This window comes from Montipora capricornis, chromosome 1 (assembly GCF_036669925.1).
Source record: "Montipora capricornis isolate CH-2021 chromosome 1, ASM3666992v2, whole genome shotgun sequence".
Classification (NCBI taxonomy): domain Eukaryota; kingdom Metazoa; phylum Cnidaria; class Anthozoa; order Scleractinia; family Acroporidae; genus Montipora; species Montipora capricornis.
This window is the reverse complement of record NC_090883.1, coordinates 4,149,176-4,174,152: the sequence shown is the minus strand read 5'-3', so window position 1 is coordinate 4,174,152 and position 24,977 is coordinate 4,149,176. Positions and strand designations below refer to the sequence as shown.

Here is a 24,977-nt window from a genome sequence, read left to right as displayed (position 1 = left end):
CCCCCCTTCCCCCTTATCAGTGTTGCTAACAAGACAAAAAAATGTTGGAAGCTTAAGCAGTCAACATTGAAAGGGAGAGGAAGTGGGAAAGGTTTAAATTCTAGATAGGGCGGGCATTGGGAGCTAGAAAAGGTGTTTTTCAATGAAAGTGTCTCAACAATTTTGCAACTTGTTGTAGCACAATTTGCCCAACCCTGGCCTCAGAAGTGACAGAAAGGATGGAGATTAAACCCAAAAATAATAGATCCTGGCCCCAAAAGAACCTACTGAAATTGGCAGTTACAACACTTGAGAACTACTTGAGCCTACTACATGTAGAGCCTTCCCAGGAATCCTTAAAGTACAATAACACGATGGCTGTCACTATCAGCCACAACAATGTACCCTCCAGGGGTAACTGCTACGCCTTTAGGATAGCATTTCTGTCCCATTCCATTGACAGCAGATGCAAGGGAGGCTTCCAGACATCCATCTTTGTTAAAAATCTGAATACGATGATTGTACTGGTCCGAGACAATCACGTGATCATCCATATCGAAAGCAATACCTGTAGGGTACTTTAGCATTGATTGGCCCACGCCAATCTCTCGCAAGAAATTACCATTGCAATCGAACACTTTGATAGCATGGTTGTTGCTGTCTGTGACAAAAATATCACCCTTCGAGTCCATTATTGCGTGGTACGGTTGATCAAGGTTTTCGCTGGCATGTCCATGACAACCGAATACTCGAATAAGACTACCATCCTCTCTAAAAATTTGAATTCTGCTGTTTTTACGATCTGTAACAATGATTTCGTCATCATTTCCGATGGAGACTCCCCATGGGCGTTTTAGCTTCCCTTGATTTTCGCCAAAACCTCCAAACTTGTTGATAAAGACGCCGTCTTTTGTGAATCGCTGGATACGGTGATTGTCCTTATCACAAACAATAATGTTTCCTTGCTTATCAACCGCCACGTCAGTTGGGTTGTTTAACTGTCCGTTTTTTTCTCCAAGGTTTCCAAAACTCTTGAAGAACCGACCTTGAGGGTCAAAGATCTGTAAGCGGTGATTGTGACAATCTGCCACCAATATTCTCCCCTCGCTATCAACCGCCACTCCACACGGAAGTTTGAATTTTCCTCGCACTTCGCCCGGGCCTCCGATGCACAAGAGTGGCCGCGTTACCTTACTGTAAACACGTGGATTTGTGACCAACACTTTGAACGGACTTCCTTTGACTGGCTGATGATGAATTGCAACTCTAACTTCGTGTTCACCATTCAAACTTGGTGTAAAGGCGACTGCGTAACTTCCGTCGCCTTTATCTAGGACTTCCGAGGAGACGGCGTTTTTACTTGGGCTTCGGATGTCGATGGTTACAAGATCGCCACCTCGGGTTTTTGGCTGATCGTCAAATCCCTTCGCTGTAACAACGAACTCAGCCGGAGCGCCAACCTGAGCTTTCACGAGTCCATCGCCGGTTGCCGTGGACAAATCGGAAGATGTATCGGAAACGATGATGTGACCGAGCGCTTTTCGCACATTTTCTGTCGACTTCGGGTCACTGAAGTAATACACGTTCTTAAAATCTGCTGAATTATAATCTTTCCGAGTGTTTGAGACTTCACTCAGACGTCTTTTCAAGTGTTTCTGGATGACCAAAATTTCCAGTTCGTTGCCAATTTTGATGGCTTTCTCAGTGTATTGGCAACTGCCGCTCAGTCGCTCTAGGATTAATTCATAATATTGTCTTTCTTTTCGGAGCGAGCTTTCTTTGCTTTTGAATGCTCCGTTGAGTTCATCCAAAAGTTGATCTTCCTGTTGTTGGAGAGAAGCTATCAAAATCTGAGTATTCTCCCGAATGGTTTTTGCCATTGACTCCCGTTCCTCTTGAAGCTTAGAAAGCAAATTCTTTACCTCATTTAATGATTTTCGTGTGTTCTCTATTTGCGTTTTTCCCTGGCCTAGCAGGCTAGCCATACTGTGCTTCTGTTTGTGATAAACTTCTCTCAGATAGGAAAATCTGTGTTTTCTGTGATCAGTTGAAGTACAATCGAGACAAATTGGCTCGTCGCACGTTTCACAAAAGTATCTCAGTTTTTCATTCGCGTGATCGGGACAACGTCCAAGCACGCTCCCGACTTCGGGCTGTTCCTCGGGAATGTCTTCGAGAAATTGATCCTGAAAATGGTGCAACGCATAGTCCTTGGAATGCTTGTGACTTTTACGGTGTGGACTGTGGTAAACCGACGGCGAGCGAAAATACTTCGGATTCGTTGTGTTAATCGTTAAAATTTCCGCAAAATAACCATTTAAGAGCGCACCAGGCGACTTCGATATGTTGTCGGGTAGAAAGGAATTCAACATACAATCGTAGAACTTTTTCTTCAAAATCTCGTCACTGAATTCACACAACTTCGCACGATCCATGCTCTTCTGACCTCTCAGTCTTAAATCACCAATCTGTGTTGTTGAATATTAGTAAGTCGGTTAAACCACTTAATAATAACAGTGTTTTCGTAGCTTACCGCGATGTTTACAATTCTCGCCTAAACAATAATCTCCGAGGGAGATGTCAACAAAGAAGTCTTTCTTTATTGGTTTGGAGCATAGCAAAGGGCAAAAAAACCCCGAAGTTTTCATAAACATTAAAGAATCATTTCGTCGGCAAAAGAATCTCTCCCTTCTCCTGCCCTGAAAAAAACAAGAAGCAAAAGAGAAATCGCATTTTAACCACGATCATGCAAACGAAAGGAAACAATGATTACAAGACAAAAAGCTGAAGTTGACACAAGCCAATAAAATACCTTGAAAAACTGACGCTTTCATATTAAAGACAAACCGAAAGAACAGAAGTTGTTTGAACAGAAGCAAATTCAAATCTTAAAGGAAAACATAACTCACTCAAACATGCAAATTTCAAATCCGCGATGACCACGCCACTGATGATCATGTACAGTTTTCCTTAATAGCATCCGATTTTGCTGAAACATAATCGTCTCATATTTCGCAATTGGTCACAAGTGTGATCATTTGAGACGACTCTAACTGCTCATGCAAGGTGAATTCAATTTTAATCAATTAACTCTTGACAACAGAAGCCTGAATTTCGGTTTCAGGTATTGAGCAACAGATATCTTAATAGCAGCAATCAAAAGAAAAGTTCTGAAAAGTGCCATTAAAAGTTCAATTACCTCCAAACGCGCGGAAACTATTTAGATTTTAAAATCGCTTCCAATAATGCATCACCGCACAATATATATAAAGCTCTCGACATGTTTATCAAAAAGAAAAATTACAAATGCCTGTTCACCATCAATTTCCGAAACTATCTTTCAATTTAACATTCGAAGAGCTAAGTACTGGATCTCGCTGCATTTGTAAGAAATCTCACTCAGAATTACAGCGTACTATTCGCCCGACTATTCGTGCACGTTTCAACTATTGTTGACAATTTAAACGTTCTTAACATTTTCGGCATAGACTTTGCGATTCAAATTCCTGTTTTTATAGATCGACAAGGGTCATTTCTCAAGAGATGTGTATTTAAGCACTTTTTGACCAAATTGCCCGCGAAACAAAGGGCAGTTTTCTGTAGACTATTAGGAAGTCTGTAATTGCGCTATTAATGCAGTAAATGGTCGATTCGCACGGTCTTTTCGATTTTCATGTCTTCAGAAATTGGTTGTCAAGTTGTTCCTTCAATTAACTTGCTCTTTCTCTTTCACTCTCATTACAAAGCTGGATCCTCTTTTGTTTATTGTTTTTTTGGTTGGTTCAAGACACGATGGAAATGGTTTTAAAGGTATTTTTCCCGGCACGATTTCTTGCTAAATCACAAATACAGCTTACTGGCGTGGCGTTTTCTTTCGTGAACTAACACTCCGTGATCGTCAATAGTGGACTTAAACACAGGCTTTGCTGTCAGTCAGGTTGCTCGAACTGTATGCAGTGGAACTTCTGCATACAAAAGATATTGTCTATGTTTTGGCGGAATACACCCTTAGACCATTTTTCTTTGCCTAATTATATTCTGCTGAAAGCCCCGCTGAGTACACTCCCTCTTTAGTGGCATAGAGTTCTTCTTTTGTTGTTCTTATAAAGCTCTTCACAAAAAAGTAAATTGTTTGAAATTAAGGGTGTTTTAGATCATGTTTATCGAATCACCTCTGCTCTCCAGACCCGTTTATACTTTTTGTCAGAACCGAGATGCACGATCCAAATTCGTTCGTGGACAACCCCTACTGACAAAGGAAACGCGTAAAGAAATTGTATTTTAAGGGCTATTCTGTCAATGTTCGCAAACTTCGTAAAAGCGCATACTTCTATTACACTCAAAGAATTTCTTTGTCCTCACAAATCAGAGCGACTCATCCGGAAAGTGGTTTGGCGCTGCTCTTAGAGTGATAATCAGAATGTTTTTTGATTAAATCATGATGATATGTCTGCTAATGACTATCCCATTAGTCTGAACTAATCTATTGTAGCTGCTGCTTTGTTGACTATGTTGACTTTAAAGAACATAAGCAAAAAGATCTTAAGGTGTGTTGTCCATTTTCGTTCTATTTTCACTTTACAGTAAACCAATTAAAAACCTCCCTTCCTGTGTTATCTCTATTTAATTAAATCTCTAGGTACATCCCTCATGGAAATCAGTATGTATTACTTTCCTTTTAAAAGTTGTGCAAGGCTGGTGTATGAAAATCAGTCAAGACGTTGTGACATCTCCTCACTCACTCACTGATCGGCTCGCTCATGAAGTTTTAAAGTCAGAGGGTAGCACTTTTTTGATGCAAGTTGAACTAAACGGCAGGTTTTAATTTAGTTGTTTTCTTTGTGTCAAGAACTTCAAATTAAAAATGCACCATGTCATAATTTTTTTGCTGTTTTCTGGTCCGAAAAACAGAATAAAGAGAGCAGTAGACCCAATACCGTGTCTATGTCATGGCGTTTTTGCAAACCAAGCTATTTTTGGACGACCTTTAAAAAAGGTTTCGGATTGCTGGAGTGACAATTCACAGTCCCAAGGGTAGCAATTAATTTCTTTGATCTTGTGATTAACAAAAGACTGAGGTCGGGGACAAGTTCTTCAGAAGCCGGGTATCGTCAATTAAATACTAATCCATGCTTGAATTTTGCAAATCGAAAAAGTCTTAACTGGTAAATTTATGCTGAAGCCCACCCAGTAAATTTTGAAAGCTAAAAGACTCGTGGAAACTTTTTTTGATTAGGCTTACCCTAACAACAACTGAGCCCTGGTTTCATGAGAAAATCACCTCGAAACAACTCGGTCCGTGAGAGGTACAATCCTGGTTACGGGATGTGACGAAGATTATTCCTATTGAATAACTTTAAGAAAAAAAAAAACAAAAAACATGCATTGTAAATCTTTGCCCAATTTTAAACCTTTTCGAGATTTAAGGCTTCAAAAATGTTTTTCAACCTGCAATACATAACCATCTCGTCAACCCATATCATGAGCAACAAAACTGCGCAGAAACAAAGGGTACATGAACATGGACAGTATTAGTTTAAATTTTTAGTCTGAGTCATTTTAAAGCATCTTTTAACACTCTTCATCTCTTGATTATACGTTAAGAGCTTTTGCTTTTTGCAATTTATTCTAAGCATGGAGTCCGTTTTCGAATATTAAACATGCACCCCTCTCCCCACATCTCTTATTACCTGATGAAAGATACCCTGCTTCAAATGCAAACTTTGTAATGTTTTCAATTAAGCGCTATAAAACCAAAAACAGATCGAACTGACAATGTGAGCAAGTAACACCTAGTCCCTGACCTAGATTTACTTCAACTTTTCTCATTCGTTTCTGGACTTTACGGAAATACATACTCCTCTTCGAGTCCTTTTCCCAATAACCTGCCTCCACTCACTCTCTGATTTGAGGAAATATTCCCGAGATTTCTAAACCATTTAATTTGAAAATCACTCACAACCATTAGCTCCTGTGTCCACACTTAACACCAAGGCTTGCTACAGTTTATGGTTAATTCTTAAAGGGTTTGCCTCAGATCTCCCTCCGGTTTTCTTATACGGCTCGTTTTTATCAAAACACAAAAATCTTCAATGATATAAGGAAGATCGTATAGAAATCTGAAAATAAAATTTGCTTCAGACCTCTTTGGTCCGATCAATCTTTGTCGAGAGTTGAGCTTGGCCGATGCATTAGATTCCTTGAAAGAGAATTTTTCAGTTTTCCTTCTTGAAATCACGTTCTGCACAGGTGACCCTTATATATTCATCTTTTGATCCTCCGCGTTATTTATTCATGACGTTTCAGCCTGTCCTCTACATTGCTTAGGAGGACAAATATTTGAACGTGGTTGAATACCACAATCACTTGAAAAAGAGCATTTAGATTTGTTTAAACTCATTCTCAAATCGCTTTCATCGTCAAACAAAATCTCGTTTTAAACTTAGATTGCTTTCTTTAAACTCCTCGAAGCTAAAAGGCAAAGTCAAAGTTGGTAGTTCTGTAACTCGCTAGCTGGTAGCACTGTCGGCTGCCTTGACTGTGCCTTATTCACCCCTTTCCCTGTGTCAGCACCCCGTGTAAGCAAACAGCAAACACCAAAAAAGGCTTAAATCGAAACAGGGTACTATCCAACTAGATTACATATGATCCTTAAAATTTATTTTTTCCTGTGTTCAAACCCCGCTAGTGAAAATCTGTAGGGAATAACAACGAATGCAATTCTCTACGTCAGGCAGTTAATAATTGCACTTAGTGCCGAAAAATATACATACAAGGTAATGTGTCAAACAGTGCAAATGTCGCCATCGCGTGTATCAAAACGTACCTTACGAGTTTTACACAACAAAATGAGTCATTTCCGATCACTGATTAAGCCTGTTTTTCAAACCGAGTTGCAGTGGAAGCCGTCTTTCTCCCATTCTCAGCTAACTGGAATACCTTCTTTCGTTCCAGAGATATTCAAGTTTGATGACGTCACAAACATTGCAAATGACTCTAACTGAATGAATCCCAAAATTGAGAATATCTCCGAAAATATTGGATTCTTGTTGTTCAAATTAGGCAGCAGTAATCTACATCAAGCAAGCACAAAATGATGCTCTCTATGCCGTTGCCATGGCAACCATTTTTTGCTGCAGGGTCTATTTAACGCAAGATTGATTTTGTCGTAATAAGACATGTTCACTCTCGGTAATCTTATACAGAGATGTACAGCATTATGGGCAGCACATGGGTTTCAAGTCTGGCAATCAACCTGTACTTATCTGCTCAAAATCCATGGTTTTTTTTACATTGCAGAAAGGCACTGGAAACGAGACTGTTGCCATGGCAACATCTTAATGGGTGTCACTTGTACCTTATCTGATGTACATTACTGGTGGCAAGTTTGAATATCATTACTCCAATATTTTCGGAGATATTTTCAAATTTGTCATTCATTGCAGTCATTTGACAACAATCATCTGTGAACTCTGTATACTTAATTCTCCAAACAAAAGCTGATTGAGTCATGTTAATTTAAATTCGGAACATCAATTCATCATGGGATCAACAACCTTTTTCAAAAATTTCGCTGGATGTAATATTGGGTTTTTGTTAGAAGGTGAATGGCCGAGTCGCTTTTGTTGACTGTTAATATGCAAAGTTGGTTGATTCAATAGTCTATAGTTTCAGTATTTAGACCATTGTTAAAAGCGGATCAGATGAGCTTATCAGTCTAATGTACTCATATCGATTGAAAAACTGAACAAACATCTTAAACGCTCTCCTGAACGCCTCAGTCACCCGGAGACTTACTAGATATGATGCGGTTACGTCTCGGGAACCCTTCAAAGTCTGAGAAGCATGTACCCTCAATCCCAAAATGTTTTGCTTAGGCGACACGCTTACTACCATAATAACAAAAGCCTGGCACATAAACGATGTACATTAAATTCAAAAGTATCAGAGTAGAAAAATCTGCATCAAAAACATCTATAGATCATTAGCCATTGTTTGACGGTGTATAATACTGGAAAGCTGTGGGCGGACCATCAAACCGTGCATTTCTGGGGTATTTTTTTTGTAAACCACTCACAAAGTTTGAGCAACCTCAAGGAAAGACCGCCACTCAAAATTTAGTTTAGCTCCAAAACAAAACCCTGAAGTACAATTGAGACTGCAGTAACAAAAAATTATCTTTGCCAGGCAGGCTCCCTGCTTAATTTCGATGTCGCAGCGAGAAAACTGGCAAAAGACAAGCCGCCGGCAAACAATACCCAATCCACTGTATTCCTGTGGCCTGAATTATATGCGAAAAGTCCAACTAATAGCGCCAAAATACGACTCACACCTAAATAACTTACCGAAGGATCTGCTCGAATAGCCCGCTCCTACTGTGACAGCTGTTTGTGCCGGCGAAACACTTCCGTCCAAGTTTTGAACGGGCGAAGTTTGATTATAAAGCAGATTTTTCAAGCTTTGACGGTATACGTTCTGGCCACTGAATTGTGTGTTATTTCAATAAAGCGAGGCACACTGATATCGACCGACTAACTGTTCTTTTGCTTGCTTGCGCGCTGGATTGTTTAAGCACGTTTAACCTCTTTTGTTAGGCTCTGCTGTTATTCGAATGACGTTTTATTTGTATAAAGCAGAATGGATGTCTTTGAATGTAATAACGCAAAGCAATATCAAGCAAGAACTTGTCAAATTTCCTCAATAAGCATGCATTTAAATCTGGTACAGTTTTCTGATCATAGGTGGAGCTAACAACAGATTAAGACTTTCATTATTCGCAGGATTCGAAATGGTAAAGAGGGTGGGTAATGGTTCACATCGGAGCACGTATCATTGATGAGCAGTCTACACTCAATGTTGTCTACACTTGTAATAACACTTCAAACAAAGGGTTTTTTCACCTTCTTTGATACAGAAAGTATATTATAAAACTCTCCTTTTGGAATAAATTAAAAAGACATTTTTTCTATATGCTATAGGCTAACACGGCAAAAAATATTGCGTGCTCAGATGTCTCCGGATTAGTGGTGGCGGAGAGTTATTTACTTTTACAAACTTAAAAGGAAAACCTTACCGGCGCGAGGATTATGTTAACTTCAAGGTTCGGTTGCAAAGACACGCGATCCTTTAGCCATCTCAAAGAAAACTGATCAGCTGATTTGTTTTCAAATTCTGCCCCTCCTGGGATCAACTGAGATGTGAGCCGATTAATCATTTGTGTCCAGAACTTCAATATTCAAGCCTTTTATGAAAGACTCTCCTTAATTTAACGAAATTCCAACTAACTATTTACACCGAGAAAACTTTAAGTTAAGGCTAGGCTAGGGTCAGGAATATTGTTTCTGTCTACTTGGGAAGCACTGTTCGAAAAACACTTTTCTTTGCAATCCTCGACTTATCCAATGAAAAATAACTGCCACTGCAGCTGCCCTCACTTCGAAATTTGCGATTCAAGAGTACTCTCTGTCAGTCATTTGTTTTTGCAAAGTGTGATAAAGGACCTCTTCACATGATCCCGGTTGACCGGGCTGGCTCGGTTACCGGGATGAAATCGGTTTTTGTTCACAAGGTGCCTTTTAGCTCGGGTTTCCGAGATGTCGCGACCATTCAGGCGTGAAATGTAACGAACAAGCCTTGCGAGAATTAATCAGCCTCAAATTTCTTTTGACTTAAGGTTGACTATCAAATGGAACTATTCGGCATTTTACAGAGGATTTGGAGGTGAGTCGAGATCTCGGAAACCGGGACAGACCTGCATGAAATCTAAGCGCTAAGGGCCTCTTCATATGAGCCCGTTCGACCGGGCCGGCCCGGTTTCCAAGATCTCGCCTCACCTCTAAATCCTTTATAAAATTTCGATGTGTTCATATGAAAGGGCGGGCTTCCTCGGTTGCTGAGATCTCGGTTTTTTCAACCGGGATCTCGGTAAACCGGCTGGAAATTTTGCCATAAGAACACTTCAGCTTGGTTACTGGGAGGGAAATAATACAATGCATTTTCGTGATAGAACGGATATTACCGAGTTTTCTTCGATAATAGTTCCTTGTGAGGCTGATTAAGACATTCTCGCCGGGCTTGTTCGTTAGATTTCATGCCCGAATGTTCACGTCACCACTTTTCCCCTCGGAAACCGGGCTGAAAGTCGCCAGGTGAACAGAACGTCGGATTTTAAGGTCAACCGGGATCATGTGAAGAGACCAAAGCCTTCTCTTTTCTACCGTCCCGATCCCTTTTCTAAAGTTATTTTCCACTGAATAAAATTTGGTGACGAGAGATTTTGAAACTGAAATCTATGAAAACATATTGAACAGCATAGACTGACGAGATACAAAGGTGTTTCTTTCATGTAGTAATGAGACCAGTAACAACTAATACGGATGGATCTATTGAACGTATTACAAGGAATGCTTCTTATGCAGTTTTAAGGCTCTAGGGACAGACACAAAAAGTCTCTCAGTGATGGCGCAGTGGTGACAACACTCGCCTCCCACGAATGTGGCCAGGATCTGGCGTCATATGGGTTGAGTTTGCTGGTTCGCTACTCTGCTCCGTGAGGTTTTTCTCCGGATACTCCGGTTTTCCCCTCTCCTCAAAAATCAGTCTATGATTTGATATTCGATTTCTGTACAGTGTCCACAATTAGCTTCCCATGCAGCGCTAAATACAGTTGACAATTCAATACAGTTTTTCATCATCCCTAAATCATGCAAAGTGCTACAAATTAACGGAGACTGAAAACCATACAGAGTGCTCCGGAAAGAAACCCGGTGAAACGATACTTTCGGATGTACAGTGTTCACCAAACTCCAATGAACTGGCCGCTACTTTTCTTGCATTTGATTAAATACATGAGAGTTTTATATAGACGAGGTAAGTTCTCTTACATTTTCCCTTTCAATCTTTTGATGAACAACCAAGAAGTTTCAATCAAATAAACAACAGCGAAGCCGCGGTCTTATAAACCAGTGTTTCAAGATTTAAGCGGCTCTAGGCAAATTCAAAATTTACTTTAAAGGCGAGGGAAGGGGCCAGTCTGGAGAATAGTTACCCAGCAGGGTAGGGTCATTGGGATTCAAAGGGTTAATTAATCAGATGAGGGAAATGCCAAGAACCAAATCATGTTATTTGTGGTAACAGTGTTTGTAATAAATAGCCCCTTGGAACTTTAGAAAAAGCCGCCTAACATCAATGTCATAAATACAGTATTGTTATTCCCAGTCATTGAATTTCAATTCTCAGCTGTGGTATATTCTATCACTAAGAATCTATCTTTCTTAATGGATTTCCTTAAACTGGTATATGGAGGATAAAACGGCAGTATCGCTTGTAGAGCTTGCAATTGGTAAACCGTGCATTTGGACTCCTGCCCTATTTCTTAGGAATGAGCTGTCGCGTCTATTATTATGCAAATGATTTGAAACTTACTTATTTTTCATTTCCGCCTTTGGTCACATCGCAGCTTCAGAAGCCACAAACAATCAGCCTACACATGTGGCAAGTTGCAAACAAGATCGCATGAAAGTAAGGAAGCCATTAAATTTGGAAGCAAATGTAGCTTTGACGGGCAAAATGAATATGTGTGTAAATTCAAGCTGACAACTTATGATACTTCGCACGAATTTAATATTTAGACTTCACTATTGAAGTGAGGGAAAATAAATTAAATTATCAGTATTTTGAGTACCGTTATCATATTCGAATTCATAGCCTTTGGCTCACTTGCGACTAAATTGGATTATTCTAAGGTAAAGTAATGAAAAAGAAATGAAATAACACGTGAACTCATTTCCCGAATCGCTCGCTCGAAAATCAGAATCAAGCTACCATATAACATAAGATACACTTGATTCTCGCTTCTTTTTCAAATAAACCGAGAATAGTCCATCAGGAGGTTCTACATAATTTGTTTCACTGATACATATTTCATAGAATCTGAAAATAAACCAGATGCTATACTATACCAGAGTACCATCTTGTCAGTCACAAATTGTCACAGTGGTTATAATCTAAATTTGACCAATAATTTGGAAAAAAGTTCAAAAAAGTGTACAACTCGAAGGTGTAATGACGTCGATCACAACGCGCTCATATTGCATCACGAATCAAATTGTAAACTAAAATGTGTAGAATGACTATCAAGCTGCCACGATTATGATTTCTTATTTAGACATGTAACAGTGAAAGGCAACTTTTAGATTTTTGGAAGCAGACCAAAGTTCCTTCCCAATTCATTTTTTAATGTGGTCACTGACATACATCCCAACTTGCTGGATCTTGAAGATATCATTGCGGTTCTTGGTTCTCTCTGTATAAGCAGAAACCCATAAGGGTTGAGACGTGTAACGCGCGTTCAAAGCTTCCGAATATTCAGTGCGAAACTGATTGGTTGAATGTTTCAGTGCTAAGTACCATATTTGGAAACCCCTCGCTCTTGTTGTTCCAAATATGGTACTTAGCAAATTGAATATTCAAAGCTTTTTTTTCCCCCCAGCAACACAAGGGGCCGTTACACGTTTCAACCCTTATGGGTTTCTGGTATAAGTTCATCCGTTTAAATTAACCACTTTGGACAAATATCGTTTACTAAAAAGGTTTTCTTGGGTTTTTAGACAAAAAACCTGAAAACGTCTGTGCTATTCCCATCCGGCAATCAATCCCTAAAGGTTTGCAAGAAACAAGATTATTGCACGTGTGGACACTTGTGTGACTGTTTTGTGCACTGAATATCACTCAAGTAAAAGCGGATAAAATGAATTAAGCATGAATTAAATCAAACTAGAGATCGACAGCGCCACTTTACGTCCCGAAATCATAAGTTCAACGACTAACTGTCCTATATACTGTACGCTCTAGTACTTACTTCGCTGTCATTTATGGTTAAATCTGTCACCAAATGTGGGCCGATTTGTTTTCGGTAGGATTTAACGAATACATATCTTGGTATTGTGATAACACTTCTGCTGAAAGCAAGCAGCATGTCTATCAAAACGCGTGTTGATCGACGATCAAAGGTCCGTGATAGATCTGATTATTAGGTCACTTTGCTATCATCACAACTCCTGTATTTTAGCAAGTAATTCTTATCGGTAGCTTACATGTTACTGTTTTGGATTGATATAGCATAGGAAATTCATTTTTTTTGTAAACAAGGACTCTAAAGCTGCTTATAGAGAGACGGCTGATAGCCTGATGCCACAGATGCCGTCATAACAGACTGTTCACTTTACATAAGGGCCGGGACTTTACAGTACACTAATTTTAGCTCTGGCTATTAAATAAAAGCTCTTGGTAAGTTTGTGTGTTAGGAGCATGTTTCACACGTCTTTACGGTTAAGATACCATCATTTTGATGTTGTTTTGCTTGGCTTTGCTTTGCCCATTCCGTGCGGAACCCGATGATTTTGGCGGAATGATACGCACGTCTTGTCCGACCCAACTGGTACTACTTTGCGTGGAATCCTTTCTGGGCGGATCAAGGTTTCATCAGCTCCGTTTACAGTGGATCCCCTCCCGAGTTCCACAAATCCGTTCCTACCACGGAGCTTGGCCCCGATTTGTCGTTGTGGCGAACCCCTTGCATTCGAACAAAATCCCGAGACATTTGTACCAATAGGATCTCAGAACAAAGCATAATAATGCCAGAATCAGTATCCATACCGAATATTGCAATAACTGCGATAACAGCTGTGCTTAGGATCGTTTCCTCTTCAGGTAATGGTTTTTCACAAATATTAGATAGAGAGATACACCTTCCTTTGCAGCAATATTCCTCAATGCTGCCTGGAGAACCGCAATGCTCATCACCAGAACAAGACAGGTTGCAAAGCCGTCGGCAGTAACCGCTGCAACACCGTCTATAGTCACCAAGGCAATCACTGTGTGAATCACACTGCCTACCATCACAGCTGATCAAAAAAACTCCAATTAACCACAAAGCTGAGAGAACAATAATAACATTGGAACTTGGTGTTCTGTGGCTCGTTTGCATTCTTTTCCAAACGTCGGCGGCCTCGAGCGTAGAATTGGTGGAAACAAAATCTTTGATTACTTGCAGTTCTATTCCGTTTGTTGTTGCTGATTTACCTTACCTCTCAGTTGCTCAATTCGAAATTTCCATGCGGTGGTTTGCCTCTCATGCCGGGAACTTCGTCGTCCACAGAATGTCGAAACAAGCGATTACATTTCACCGATTTTTGAGAGTGTTTGGGTAATTATTGAATGAATCAAGTTACGTTGTCAGAGAAATTCCCCTCGACTTTTAAATCACTTGAAATTGTATCCGTAACAAATTTAAAGCCCTCGAAACTGGCAGCGTCTTGATTGAATTACTGCAGCAGCTGAAGACAATTGCTTTCAAACCCGTTTGCAGTTATTTTTCAAGGGTTCGTAGTTACAATATAAATGACACTTGGAGGTTGCCGAACCGGAAGACAAGTGGTCACAACGAAAAAACCTAAATGAATTATAAATTGCCTTATTTGAATAGGAATTGAGGAGACTGCACTACAGTCGCGTGTGTTATCTGAACTTGTCTTTGCGCGGTAAAGTGCTTTCATGCTGGATTATACTTGATTTGTCATACATCAACCGCAGATGTCTACCATTTAGGGCAAAGATTAGAAACGAAGCTTCAGTAATTTTCTTGGACTTCAGTTCATGCGGAATTAATCAGTCCTTTATTGATTTCATAAAACAAAATCTTCCAAACGTTGTTTACTTTAATAGTCAACACATTTTCTTCCCGTTTTTGGGGGTTTGATTACATTATCTAAAAGTTACGCTGAACTTGCCGCATTATAAACACTTCCATTGGATTAGTGAGTAGCACATTTCGTAATTTTCGCTCCTCTAAAACACGGCTTTTATAGCTGATTATTTACAAGAAGAGATTGATTTAAAACCTTTTTGAGAGTTTTTCTCTTAATTCAAAACAGTCCATCCCAATATCGGAAAACATTGCTCTTCGTCAAAAAAAAGTTTGATTTCAGCTGTAAAAACATTGAAATATCTATTTTGCGATCGTGTGGTCCACTTCAATTGTGTCCGGCTTTTACGTAGTTATTAATACTCACAAGCATAATATGTGAAAGCTACATTCGAGACGTGATTGGTCAAAGCCAAAGTAATACCAAATTTACTTTTTAGTAATTTCCCGATTTTCAAAGAATCCTATGTATTGTGAATTTTTTAATCTTAAGTGTTTGATTCACCTGAAGAAGGCAGGATGCTCATTTCTTTGGAAATTCATGGTTTATATTCCGTTATTCAACCTCAGTCTTACATTTATGAATGCCTGTGGTCAAGATCTCTTGCTGTGGTTGAAAATTTGCTTGATATCTCAAAGTTGAATCAAGAAATTGTTACAGCTTTTATTGGGGGTTTTATGACAAATGTTAGCGTTTTTCAATTAGGATTTTTTAGCTTCTTTTGCACGACAGGGAGCTGTAAATAGCAATCATTTTCGTTTAAAGGGTTTGGTAATTGAATTTTTGACTTTGAGTGGTGATTTAAAATTGTTTTTATCAGTCGTGCTGTCTGTGGCCGATTATACTATCACAAAATATCATAGCGTGTGTGAATATTTTTGAGCAACCAATTGACTATTGTAAAAAGTTAGGTTTGTAGAAGCCTTATAAAGCTTTCGTAGACATCAGGATATCATCTTTAGCGTTCAAAGATGACCAATTTTTCCAAAAATTGATTTACATCCCCCAATATATCCAGCTGGGATAAAATCTCGTTCAAGTGTCATCGTAATTTTCCCGTGAAATGCGGAGTAGATATTTATAATTACAGAAGCTTAATTCACCACAACACAGCACAACATGTTAGGTTCTGACTTATTCTGTTATGGTTCTTCCCTGCAGAGTCGTTAGCCATAAGTGGTTACTAATTCAAATCGCTTTAGTATATAGCGATCTCCTTTCGGTAATGTTATGTTTTTTTCGGTTTTATTAACATATACGTGGTACGTTTGATGATCGAGATAAGGTCTTCTAAGCTTCTCTCATTTTTATCCGTAAGGAATCAACAGAAACCAGGAGCCCATGGGCTCCTGCAGAAACTAATTTTCTAACCTTAAGAGAAATAAGGCAAACAAAACAACCTTCAGCGCAATGTATCACTGAAAGCTGAAGTTGAAACCCATTTTAACCTGGGCTGAACCTGTTTTTGCCTCGTTGAAAACAGGCTTAACTGAAGACCTTTAAAAAACTTATATGCTTCAGCAAACGTTATGAAGAGCGACAAAGCATTTATTTTAGCTGTGAACACGTTTATTGCAAAAAATGACAAAAGCCTCATTTTTAAGAATGCTGCATAGTTAAGCTAAGAAGAGCTAATTTGTTGTCCAATCTCATGTGTGAAGTCCATAAAATGGACGCTTGCGTCAAATCTCAATGATATGTACGATTCTCTACCCTAATATTTGCAAATGCAAAAAAGAAGAAAAACTTAATGAGATTAAAAGATTAATCAACAAATGGATGAACTACGTTACGTTTGTACATTGATAACAAAATTGCTAAGAGAGAAACTGAAATCGATGGCTTTTCAGAAACTTCCTCCAAAAAAAGTCTCCGTTAATTGGAATGAAGAAATTAGTATAGGAAATCGTATGAACGTGAGTGCATTTGTGATTTGTGGGCACGTGTGATGTTTTGAAAGTTCTCTAAATTGCTCGAGCAGTAGCCGGCGAGTGCAATTTGAGAACTTTCAAAACATCACAAGTGGCCATAAATCACGAAATGCATGAGCAAGTTCATACAATTTTTTGTTTATTATATACTCAACAAAATTAGTCCATCACTGTACCACAGGGTCCAGAGGAGATATGTTTGTCGTTAGAACATCAAAACCCGTCGAAAACATCTGAAATAATGGGTTATTTTGATCGCGTTACAGTTTCGTTACACATTCTGTATACCTCAAACGAAGAGACTGAGGGTTCGCAAGATCGGCTTACAGTATAAAATTTATACTGTAAGCCGATCTTGCGAGCCCTCAGTCTCTTCGTTTGCGGTATACAGAATGTGTAACGAAACTGTAACGCGATCGTCTACGCGATCAAAATAACCCATTAATTCAGATGTTTTCGACGGGTTTTGATGTTCTAACGACAAAGATATCTCCTCTGGACCCTGTGACTGTACTACTCCATAGCAACTTCCATATTGCATTCTATAACCTATTTATTCAACAGATATTGACCAATCTGAAACGCGATATTGTATTTATTACGCGGAACGGGGAAGGTACTGGCACTTTCAGGTGACTTTGAAAGACCAATCATCTTAGCACTGTATGTTCTATTATTTACATTGGCTCATCTTCCCCTCTTAGTGATATTAAATTTGACTTCTTAAAACCGAAACAAGTTTTTATTTTTTAGTTTTAGTTGAATTTCACTTCGCCTGAAAGAAATGTCTTCAACCTTTACATGAAGAGCATCCCATTTGCAGTCTGAATACTTTTTTCTTGGAAATTAACTTACTAAGATACTCGTCGAAAAATGTCAATTTGTATACCACTTCGGCTTTTTTCATAGATAAAATGGAAACAGTTATGAACCGGCCAACTATTGAAATACAAAGTCCGCATTCCTTACTCTTAGACTTAAATTTGATCCCAATTAATAAGCGACTGCATAAGGCTCTTTGTACCTCTTCGACGTCATTTGACAACTGTCACAGAGTTTTCTTTTAATTAATGATAATTTTTAAATGTATAACTGTGTGTATGTAGCACTAGAGACATTCAGGCGTTTTTTTGACACTTTTATAAGTGTGTTTTTAGTTTAATTACCTTTGGCTTTGCCGATTAAGTAAGACCTCTTTATCATTTTATATCCTTATTTTGTTTAGATAATAAAGATTCATTAGAAATAGATAGGGCGCTGTCCCTAGCGAAACTGGTGCATCACTTTTTGGGTCTATCCACTAGCTTATTCTTTAATTTACTATTCGCTCTTTGTAAAATTTGATGTTACACTTGCTGTTGTCACTTTTCCATTGTCGGTTCTTTAGTTTTCTCAGCAAAGTTTTACAAAGGATTACAAACTTTCCTTTTACTAATAATATGTTAGTGAATTGTAAACGGTCAAATTTAGGTTTTACCTCATTGTTTACCAAAACTAATCCTAACCTAACCCTAATTTTCTCTGGGCTTAATGTAGGTTTCAAAAAAGTTTCTTCAATTCATCAACCTAAGAACCTCGCGAAAAGATACTAACTACAATACTCCTCGAGTGTTTGGCATTTAGCCTCTCAACTTTATGTTCTCGAGTGATGACCAAGAAGTTTTTCCTTCATACATTTTTCAGCCACATTTGTTTCAAAGTTTTACCAAATTACGTATTTCTGGGCCTGTATATGATGTAGTCAATCATCACACTCTCAGCTATTAAATGCGCAACTCAAGAGTGTCAATGAAATCACCTTAGCATGCTAGCCGGTATACTCGAAAGAAAAGATATGACTTGCATGTTTGATACCTTTTGTTTCATAGAGAACGTTCGTTTGTCCTTTGTTTTTTTGAGCAGTAGGTTTTTACTCTGCTAAAATAACTCTTTCCTATTTCAAATGATTTGGCATTTTCCATTATTTGCATGATTATTAAAGACGTTGTGGACATGTTTGTTTTTTCACCATGAACGAAACGTCCTTGGATATATTGCTCAATATTACTCGAAATTTTGTGCACCTATGTACAAATATAAACAAATTATCACACAAGTTTCTCTGAGGGCTAACAGTATTTGATGGATGCGGCCTGTTTCATCTTAATTCAATTTCTTACAAAAGTAATTAAACAATGATTCTAGGGTTACTATACTATCACGGAAAAAAGGTGAATTTTCAGTTTTCACCTCAAGGTCTCGTTATTTGGGCATGAACAAATAATGTTCTTACCTCATTCAATTGCAAACAGCTGAACGACCAATGGATCAATGAAAATGAAACATTGTTTTTTCAGTACAGATAAATGTGCGTTCTTTTGTAAGTAAATTTGCAACTGAACCTTGTGTTATACGATGCATGTCATAGAAGTAAAAGATGAAATTTTATTTAATCAGTTCAATTCTGAGGCAGGAAAGGGAATAAAACAGAGATTTCTCCAGGTTCTTTCATATTTCTACCTCAGGGTTAAAACAACCAGAAGAAATCTTGTGTGAGACACTCAGTTAGACACCAAATGCAATGACTCACAGAGTTATTCAGCATTGCGGCATATAAACGGTTATAAGAAGTAAAAATGATAATCCGCATCATTTTTAGCACTACTAAAAAGGCATATAAACAAGAGCATTTACATTGGAAGAACAACCTGTTTCCGCTCTTGCTTTGGTTTGGTTTCTTCAGACGAAGAGGCCGAATATTCCGTGGCATGTCAGAGAACGAGATTTTCGGGAACATCCTACTCGTCCAGCACTTTTCAAGACAAAAGATATCGCATTTTTATCGCATTGTCGTTTCTACTGCAAAAACAGAAATGAAGAAATTAATTATCAACCACGTTCATAAATGGGTACTGATTTATTTTCCTTTTCTATTTGTATCAATTAGACTCAGAAAAATATTGTTTTGAATTGTGTACTCTTAACGAGGCTAAGAATGTTCATTAGCTTTTAAACCAAAGGTATTTTATTTAGCGGCCAATATAATTTAAAAAATGTCTCTATGGCATTTATTAACAGTCTTGCTAGTTTATTTAAACCTTTCACAACAAATCATTAAAATAAAAGAACTTTATCAAAAAAAATAATCTCGCAACATGTCGTGTCACCTTTTCCATCAGGTTTGCAACCAACCTCTGGGGACGCATTTGGCAATGACGAACGAAAGGAAGCTAATGACTAAGAGATTCTTTGTTTGTCATACAAAATGGTAGCCACTACGTAACGAGTAAACCACCAATCAGAAACCGAGGTATACGTACCATGCAGCTCTTTACAAGCTACAATTTCATTGGATCGGTAAAAGACTCAGCTCTATTGTATTTAAGATTACCCTTCATTGTTTCTGTTGTATATTTGTTGTGCAGATTGTTTTCCTAATTGATCAAGCACGAGAACCCTTTCAACCCCTTTATTCCCATGATCGAAACGTTCATTCTCCTAACTAGTACCACAGATTTCTTTGTTGCATAGTCATGAGAATTTGGTGTCATTTCAAGATCACACCTCTTACGCAGATATAATCGTCATTCTCAATACCTGTCTAACTGACATTTCATTGAAATTGTGAGGAGAATTTACATGCCGATCACTCCTGGGAGTCAAAGGGTAGAACCAATAGCTGCGACCCTCAGTGAAGTGTCAGTTGATCTCTTGCATATCTTCCTTCATTCCACATGGCTACATGTATTTACTTTTATCTCGGAATGGTTAATTTTAGTGCCTGTTTTATGGACTATGGATGATAAACGGGCGAAGACCAGTCACACAAAGGAACGACGAAACCGGCAAACATAACACTACAAAAATAATATGAGTGGTTTTGCTTATTATGCGCGTGCCAAACGTGTATTTCATGTATTGGTAACATTCTTTGCCATCCGTGAAATAACCTACACAGTTAAACAATTTGGTTAGAAAGCAAGCACAAGACATTGAGTTTTCATTCTCTCTCTAATCGTCCATGCAAATGGTACTAGTTTTCTTCCCTAATTATCTGACTTACTTTCTAGTGCATAAACGTGTGATCTTATGAGATAGCCGCTTTCACTTTACTGAGAATTCCTCCGCTTTCAGCATGCAGGGCTTGTCTTGGCTTGCTCTTTTAAGCAAGTCTAAATATCATGATGAAATAAAAATTTAAACCCCGGCTAAGAAACGTTTATCATTAGCTCAATATGCAATATGCAACTTACTTTGGGTGAAAGAGTCGTGAAACCAATGTTCCCTTTACTTAAACAAGGAGAAGAAAATTTGGAACTTTTCCCGATCTCTTATCTGAAAACCTGCTTGCAAAGAAGATTGAATTTTGACCCCAAAATGATTCCTTTGAGCTTCAAAAATCAGTCAAGAAAATACCATTTGAAGCCTGGACAACAAAGTAACCCAGAAAGAATGTCTGTTAACACTAAGCATTTCAAGAATTGCTTGACGTAAACTTGACGGAATTTTCTTGAAAAGATTACATTATTCAATTTGTGCAAGGAAGTCAGCTGAAAAACCTTTTATTTCGACAGTTGAAACGGAGCCTCTAGAGATTACAAGCTTGAAAAATGCCCCTAACCCCAATTTTTTTTCATCTCCCTGCAAACATAAACGTTTTACTACGAAAGGATCGTTACTTGATACTTTTATATACCCAAACATGCACATATTGGAAAGATAACATAAAGATCAAGGTCTGTTTGGTTATGACATTCTTTAAATATAAACCTTTCATTTTAATTTCCTCGCACTTGAAATTGTGTTTCCGAAACAAACTTTAGGGTGTTATTAATAAGGTATGGGGCCACGTTCTCGAGTCAGAATTATTACGAACTCTGTGTGCTTTGCTCTACATTACAGAGTTTTCGTAATTTTAAGATCTGCATTCAAAAAACCCTAAATACAAAATTCACTTATTTTGATAACGAATAATTTAATTGTTGAAGATGACAAATCTACTGTTACGGGAGAGGAGTGAGATCGATAGACAGTGGCACGTGCATGCTCTGTTGTTGGAGGGGGATCTTTGTTTACGTTTTGCAGGAATGGCGCAGTGGTGAGAGCACTCGCCTCCCATCAATGTGGCTCGGGTTCGATTCCCAGACTCAGCGTCCTAAGTGGGTTGAGTTTGTTGGTTCTCTACTCGGCACCGAGCCGGTTTTTCTCCGGGTACTCCGGTTTTCCCCTCTCTTCAAAAACTAAAATTTGATTTGATTTGCGTTGACTTGTTAATTTCAATTTACAGTGTCCCCGATTAGTTCTATACGGCGCTAGAAGATTAGACTCTTAAATAAAGTTCCTCTCCTTTCCAATTTTTTTGCCTGAACAGCGTAAAGCTATCGTTTTCTAATCAGTCAGTGGAGAATAATGTACTGAATATTGAAAGTGCATTGCATAGTGAGCTATCTTTGAAAGTTTGAACCCGATATATCAGATATTATTAAATTTTCAACGTCGGATAACGCAATTTTAGCTTTCTCATTGGTTCACTGGATCTCGTTTAGGCCATCCCCATTTTTTCTACGTTTCGTGTCGTCCGACCGACCCAAATTTTTGGCATTTTCAAAACAAAAAAAAAAAAAAACAGCTAACGTTGTATTTAACCATTTTACGTAGCACAGGAGTTTCGGTGGTTGATCCTTTTCCCCACGCTGTCTTAATTTTGAAACAACCTTCACCAACTTTTCCGCCATATTGATTTTGGGTTCATGTCTTGTTGTTTTCCTGGCTCCACAGCTATTATGCTGGGGTACCAGGGCTCCGATTCCGAGAATGCTTATGATTTTTTTTTAGGCTTTTTTTTTTCTACCCGACCGACCGACCCGATATCAGGAAACCCATTCGACGCGAAACGGAGAAAAAAAAGGGATGGCCTTACCAGCCACTGTACCTGCGTTTGAGCTTATATGGAAATGAATGCGGCAAATGTCTCTCAGCAGAAAACGTTTGGCACCTGGAAGTCACACCACTTAATTTAGCAAAACCGAAGGTTGATAATTTATTAAAACAACTATTTCATTCGTCCTTGTTGGATAAGAGATTGGTAATAGCTAACTCGGCACTACGCACCTCGTTGGCTATTTACCATCTCGTATCCAACACGGGCTCATGGAATAATTGTTAAATAATCTGAGCAATGGTGCCTCGTAAATTCGAAATTTTTCAAAGAATGCATGGAATCATTAGCCCTTTTGCCACCCAAAGTTTCCCAAGTTTGTTTTGATAGCTAATAACTGAGTAGTTATCAAAGCTAAAACGCTAAATTTAGAGATTTAACTAAGTTTAACAAGTTTTTTTTACCTACTGAAGTTAATTTGTGCATGAATAGCGAAATTTGAGAGCATCGAGGCTTTTCTATCGTCCTCTTCACCGCCTACGCTTGTTGCGTAAGCTACTGACGTATATCTGATACTTTTGCAAGGGAATTGCGTTTTTATCGTTCTTTGCTAGCTGCGGTGACGTGCTTTCACTGAGCTTGTCAGTTTACGTTAGTGAAACGTGACAGTGGCTACTAATGGAAGGAGCTCACCATTGGTTCGAGAGAAGAGTTCGTAAAAATGATTGAAATAATCCACACTAAAAGTAATTCCACAGCAGCGTGGAAGAAATTCTTTACATTTTCGTCGTAAACTGTAAGTACGCTGAAAGGCTATACAGAGTACGTCTTTTATGTGTTTATTATCATGAATCTCATATCATCCTTAACTCTAGAGCGCTCACCAAAAGCACCCATAATTACAGACTGATGACATACGAAGACATCTGGCAAGATCAGTTGTGCTTATGTTATCAACGACGATGAATGAGTTGGTATTAGTTGCACAATGAAAAAGGTAATTGCCTTGAAGAGTTTACAGACAAAGGCAATTTTCAGAGGATTTCAGATATTTGAGATTTCGGAACCTTTCATTTTACAGGTATTAAGGTCAATATCACCTTGCTCTCGACGAAGGACGATTTCTCGGCTTTAATAAAACACCTACCTAACTTATCTCTCCAAAAGCCAGGATTTCACTCAAAACGTGACGCTGAAGGGGACCGACAAGCATAAGCTGTCCGTGAATTAAAATTTTTTTCCGGGGTCTGGATATTAAGATTTTTCCTTTCCCAATCTTGGTCTCAGTGTTCTAATTAAAGCGGCATGGCTTGATGCCTTTCGACCCAGTTTCGTCTCCTCAACATTCAAACCTCTTACAACCCTCCTCCTTGGTAAAAAAAAATCACAAAAATACCTTAACTATCTGCTAAGCTTGTGTTTTCATCCCAGTATATTTCCAAATTTTCCTTGCGAACATGCTTGGAGGGCACGACACATTCTCGCCAGAAGAATCGACGAAGACCGCACATTCAACGTGGTAAAATCTAGTAGCAAAAGATTGAATTTTCTGCTCTGTCACTCCAGCTATGTTTTCTGATGGCTTGGCAATGTTTTGGATAAGCAAACTTACGATCATAAATCGCACTCGAGATTAATTGCCTTTTATTATTTTTGAAACGAGTAATCAAAGTACTCACACCAAACTTGATATTCACAGTTCCGTTCTTGAAAGTTTATTTAATTCACCCTAAACACCTGGCAAAATTAATCTTTCTTCACATCAGATTATGAAAACATTCAACCTCGTTCTCAGGATCTCACGAGAGTGTCTAATCGGCGTGGGTGGGTGGGTCGTGGGTCCGAGATCCTCCATTCCATGTATACACGTCATGTATACATACTTATATGCTGTTTCAAATGCCCTCTCGCAAAAGCGGTTTTCTCTGTGATCTCTTTCTAGCGTGTACACCGAATGACTCTGAAGGGATTGTGCCAAAGATGCTACGTTAACATTCTGTCAGTGGTTCACGTTTTATTATTTATTTGTTTCAGGTAGTCCCTGCTTCAATTTCCTGGCGCACTTGAAAAATAGCCAACTGGTTTGCCTCCCGCCAGTTGGGATTCTTAACAATTGTATATGTTCAATGCTCGGAGGTATTAGCTACTAGCTACTCTGAAATCCGAGGGTTACGGTCGCTACGAGGCGGATCATGCATGACGGCTGATCCTTATCTTTCATGAAATCAATAAATCATGACAAATATGAAGACAAAAATCCCATGAGATGTTTGCTAGAAAATGACTCAAAAGTTCGGTTGCAGCCATGACACAGCTTTTTCGTGTTTCTCAAAAGTTGATCAGCTGTTCTTTTCTTTTACTTGAAATGCTGACAAAAAGCAGTAGATCGTTGTATCGAAGTTTTTGGGTAACGTGAGTTCCGTTATTCCATTAGCGTGAGTTCCAGAACAAACAAGCAAGTTCAATACAGTTTTCTTTTTTAATTAATGTATTCATTCTCGGCAA

General features: G+C 38.6%; 1 protein-coding gene, 1 long non-coding RNA gene and 1 pseudogene across 5 annotated transcripts; 1 reads left to right on the top strand and 2 right to left on the bottom strand.

The window, feature by feature from the left end:
• On the bottom strand, window positions 1–23,883 carry LOC138042428 (E3 ubiquitin-protein ligase TRIM71-like). 4 transcript variants are annotated; one of them, XM_068888506.1, is made up of 2 exons: window positions 23,869–23,883; window positions 1–2,447 (listed from the first exon to the last, which is right to left on the bottom strand). In XM_068888506.1, the coding sequence occupies exon 2, from the start codon at window positions 2,412–2,414 to the stop codon at window positions 336–338; it is 2,079 nt and encodes a 692-aa protein (XP_068744607.1). In that variant the 5' UTR covers window positions 2,415–2,447; window positions 23,869–23,883; the 3' UTR covers window positions 1–335. The 4 variants fall into 4 exon arrangements, 3 of the variants coding, with proteins under 3 accessions (XP_068744607.1, XP_068744455.1, XP_068744531.1); XM_068888354.1 differs by lacking the exon at window positions 23,869–23,883 and adding an exon at window positions 20,848–20,981 and having other exon boundaries at window positions 1–2,678; XM_068888430.1 differs by lacking the exon at window positions 23,869–23,883 and adding an exon at window positions 8,325–8,340.
• Window positions 12,478–14,887, bottom strand: LOC138050918 (uncharacterized; annotated as a pseudogene).
• LOC138042810 (uncharacterized) lies at window positions 23,096–24,977 on the top strand. The gene is made up of 3 exons (XR_011131094.1): window positions 23,096–23,268; window positions 23,348–23,469; window positions 24,507–24,977. It is a non-coding gene; the product is annotated as an uncharacterized lncRNA (long non-coding RNA).

What these genes read in the sequence shown, in the direction of transcription:
- LOC138042428 (XM_068888506.1), bottom strand. Translation starts at nt 2,414, where the DNA reads ATGGATCGTGCGAAGTTGTGTGAATTCAGTGACGAGATTTTGAAGAAA.